At 47.3% G+C, this 3,749-nt stretch overlaps 1 protein-coding gene across 8 annotated transcripts in view; it reads left to right on the top strand.

The window, feature by feature from the left end:
* Window positions 1-3,749, top strand: part of Ttpal (alpha tocopherol transfer protein like) — a 30,227-nt gene that overhangs the window by 15,064 nt on the left and 11,414 nt on the right. For 6 of the 8 annotated variants that reach the window (XM_023714942.1, XM_023714944.1, XM_023714941.1 and 3 more), the window contains one exon: window positions 865-1,324. In XM_023714942.1, the coding sequence (XP_023570710.1) occupies window positions 880-1,324 (445 nt within the window). In that variant the 5' untranslated portion in view covers window positions 865-879. Of the gene's footprint in view, window positions 1-861; window positions 1,325-3,749 lie in introns of all 8 variants that reach the window. The other 2 variants (XM_023714943.1, XM_023714946.1) reach the window with 1 other exon arrangement.

Below are 3,749 nucleotides of genomic sequence, written 5' to 3' on the forward strand. Positions count from 1 at the left end.
AAATATAAACATGCTTTTTGTATGCTATGCTATAACCTTTCTTTTTCCTTAATGTGTCAATTCATGAAGATTGGATACTTCCTTTTCATAAATGAGTAATACCCCACTCCAGTGGTATTAATTAGTCTTTTGATGTGCAGTTGAGATATTTCCAAGCTGAGCATGGTAGCACTGGGCTATAATGAAAGCACTCTGAGAGGCTGAGGCAGGAGGATCACAAGTTCAAGCCCAGGTTTGCTAAGTTGCAACTTAGAGGACCCTGTTTCAAGATAGGTAGGCAGGTAGGTAGGTAGGTAGACGGATGTAGTTCAGTGCAAAGGCCCTGGGGTCAGTCCCACCCCCTAACCCCCACCCATTTCAAGTCCCTCATCCTAATACTTGCAGTGGATGTGTCCATATTTTGCATACATGGAACTACTGACCATATGTGGTTTTAAATTTTGGTGGATATTGACAAGTTGTCCTTCTGAAAGGTGATGCCAGTTTGTACTGCCCCCGGTATTTCACAGTGCCTACTCTTTATTTTTGCCAATCTGAATCTCAAGAGTTGTTTTAGTTCGCATGTATTTAATGATGGATGAGAAAGTTCACACCCCTATTCATACACTCAATGGGAAGGTCATGTTTGATGAGGAATGCCCATATTTAGTCAGAGCTGTGGAGGACGGGGGATTCAGGGAGGTTCTAAGTACATCCTCCACTAGGGGTTGGAGCTGGGCTTATGGTTCAGATCTGGATCCGTTCACCTTTGAGGGTCCTTAGGTCTGACAAAAATGTTGCCATCCTCCACATCCTGCCATCTTGGGGTCTGAAAGGTGCAGTGCTGAGCTCTCGTAACTTCATCTGGGGTTTCTGTGTCAGCAGGGACTCTGGTAGCTAATGTCAGAAGAAAGTGACTCTCTGCGAACCAGCCCTTCTGTGGCCTCGCTCTCTGAAAATGAGCTGCCGCCACCCCCGGAGCCTCCTGGTTATGTATGCTCACTGACCGAAGACCTGGTCACCAAAGCCCGGGAAGAGCTGCAGGAGAAGCCAGAGTGGCGACTCCGGGATGTGCAGGCCCTCCGTGACATGGTACGGAAGGAGTACCCCAACCTGAGCACGTCCCTCGATGACGCCTTCCTGCTGCGCTTCCTGCGTGCCCGCAAATTTGATTATGACCGGGCCCTGCAGCTGCTGGTCAATTACCACAGCTGCAGGAGAAGCTGGCCCGAGGTCTTCAGTAACCTGAGGCCATCGGCTCTGAATGATGTCCTCAGCTCCGGCTTCCTCACCGTGCTGCCCCACACGGACCCCAGGGGCTGCCATGTCCTCTGCATCCGCCCAGGTATTTTCCTCCACCGCTGTGCCATGTGTACAGTCTCTCCGAGACACGTGTGTCTCACATCATCTCAGCCCCTTTCCTGTGTTAGTCAAGCCTTTTTTGGGTACAGGTGACAAAAGCCTATGCAACCTACTCTAAAGAGACAGGAAGATCTCTTAGATCCAGAGAGGTAAAGGCCAGCAGCTCTTACCAGACTCTGGAACCAAAAGCCAGAGTCCCGCCTTCCCCATCTCCATCTCTGCCCTGGGGCCACATGTTCTACTTTTTCCCCTGTAGATTGGCTTTTGCTTCCTGTGTGCACCAAGCTAACTCTGGTGCCTCTCATCTCTCAAGTTAGCTTCCACTGAACCTCCCTCAGTGTAGACGCTTCCAGAGGAGAGAACCTGGTGGGCTGAGGAATCTGCCCCTGCTCACAGGATACAGGCATAGCCCCGCTGTGTGTGTGGGCTGAAGCGCAGATGTCAGGCAGCAAGGGGGTAGCTCCTTGGTGGCACTTGCCGAGCATGCGTGAGGCCCTGGGTATGAGCCCTAGCACCACAAGAAACCAAAAGCCAAAAATAAATGTATTGGTGCAAGGGAATATAGGCTGGACAGGGCCTGAAAAGGTGGCTACTCCATTTCTGCACCTCCTCTTGCCTTGCCTAGGCATTGTTAAACCCTGACAGGATTTAGTTTACTTTTTTTTTTTTTTTTTTTGGGGTGGTATTAGAGATTGAACCCATGGCCTTAGGCATTCTAGGCAGGCTGTCTACCACAGGGACACGTCTCTAGCTCTTCAGTGAATTTATGATCTTAGCACTTCATGGTAGTAATCAGGATACCTTTTCTTCCCTTCCTTTCCTGCCCTCTCCTTTTTGTTTATTTTTCTTTCTGAAATTCATTTTCTTTCATGTTGTACAAAAAAAGCATTGGTCCAACCAAAACTAAAAAAACATTTGTTTATACCACTAAATATTTATATTAATTTTATTATTCAGACAGTAGAAAGCAAGAATCCATTTAGGGCCTGAGAAATAACTAAAACCAAAGATACCTCTCTTATTTCTTTTGCATAGTTGGGTCAGTTCCCTGCCACCCTCACAAAAAGAGCACTTAGAAATGTGTAGCTAGTAGTAGTTTCATACACCTATAATCCCAATACTCTGGAAGGCTGAGGCAGGAAGATGCAATTTCAAGCCCAGCTTGGGTAACTTAACAACTTAGTGAGTAAGTAACCTATTTCAAAATAAAAAAGGGGGTGGGGATACAGCTTAGTGCAGAGACCCTTGGTTCAATCCCTAGTACTACAAAAACAATTTTTTTTTCATAATGTACAAAAAAGAAATACAGTGAGCAAAGAGGGGGTGCTAGGACTCCAGCCCGTACCCTCCCTTGCCGCCAAATGCATTCTCCTCAACATCTCCAGCAGCTCAGGGAAACGGGCAGAAGGGCTGTGGTGTTCTTCCGAAGCAGGCTGGGAAATGAGAACACACTGGAGCCCGGTGCACGCAAACGTCTCTTGAAGGGACGTGTGACAGACTTCCCTCTGCCTATAAGGCCCACATCATTCATTCATGTCACTTGGAGACTGGACCATTTCCCTCAGCTTTTATTCTGTACCAGGCACAGCATTCATGGCTTTACCTGCTGTTGGAGGCACTTTCTGAAATTAGGGGTGTTTACTTTAAAATAAATAATACAGTGCGGATTTCAGGGCACTGAGAGAACTGGAAACCAGCAGGCTTTCCTGCTGCTCTGTGGGACAGCCCCTAAGAATATTATAAAATAGATCTGCCCAAACTGGTTGCAACTCATTGCAGCTTGTAACTCATTGCAGTGTGCTTTCAACCCTTTGCCGTGAGGTGAATTTTCCCTGTATCTGGAGCAGTCTGCACCCCTCCCTCCCTACTGATTCAGCTTCTTAGGAAGAAGCACACATACAGTTTTGTTCTGACCTGGCTGTTGGCTTTGCCTTTTCTTAAGCTCTTTGGAGATGGGTGTAATTCAAAGGGATGACATCGAGTTATATGGAGGCAGGTTTAACCCTGCAGAGGCTGCAGATCTGGTGTCACCTCCTTAACAATATGGAAGAAGAGTCTGTATCTCTCGGATCAGCTGCAGCCTCCAGAGGATTGAAGGCAGCAATATTAAATGACAGGCTGGCACAATTTTAGAACAAAGATTGTGTGTGCGTTGTGTGTGTGTGTGTGTGTGTGTGTGTGTGTGGTGGTGGTGGTGCTGTAGGTAGAATCCAGAGCCTCTGCACTAAGCCAACCCCTTTTTTATTTTGAGAAGGGTCCTTGGTTAATCTCTAAGTTGCCCAGGATGGCCTAAGCATGGTCCTTCTCCTGCCTCAGCCTTCTAGAGTTCTGGGATGATGGGCTTGTGCCCCCGTATCTAGCAAGGACAAAGATTTTTTCATAGGAATTTTGTACACATGACATACCAT

Source organism: Octodon degus, unplaced genomic scaffold, assembly GCF_000260255.1.
Source record: "Octodon degus isolate 3935 unplaced genomic scaffold, OctDeg1.0 scaffold00037, whole genome shotgun sequence".
NCBI lineage: Eukaryota > Metazoa > Chordata > Mammalia > Rodentia > Octodontidae > Octodon > Octodon degus.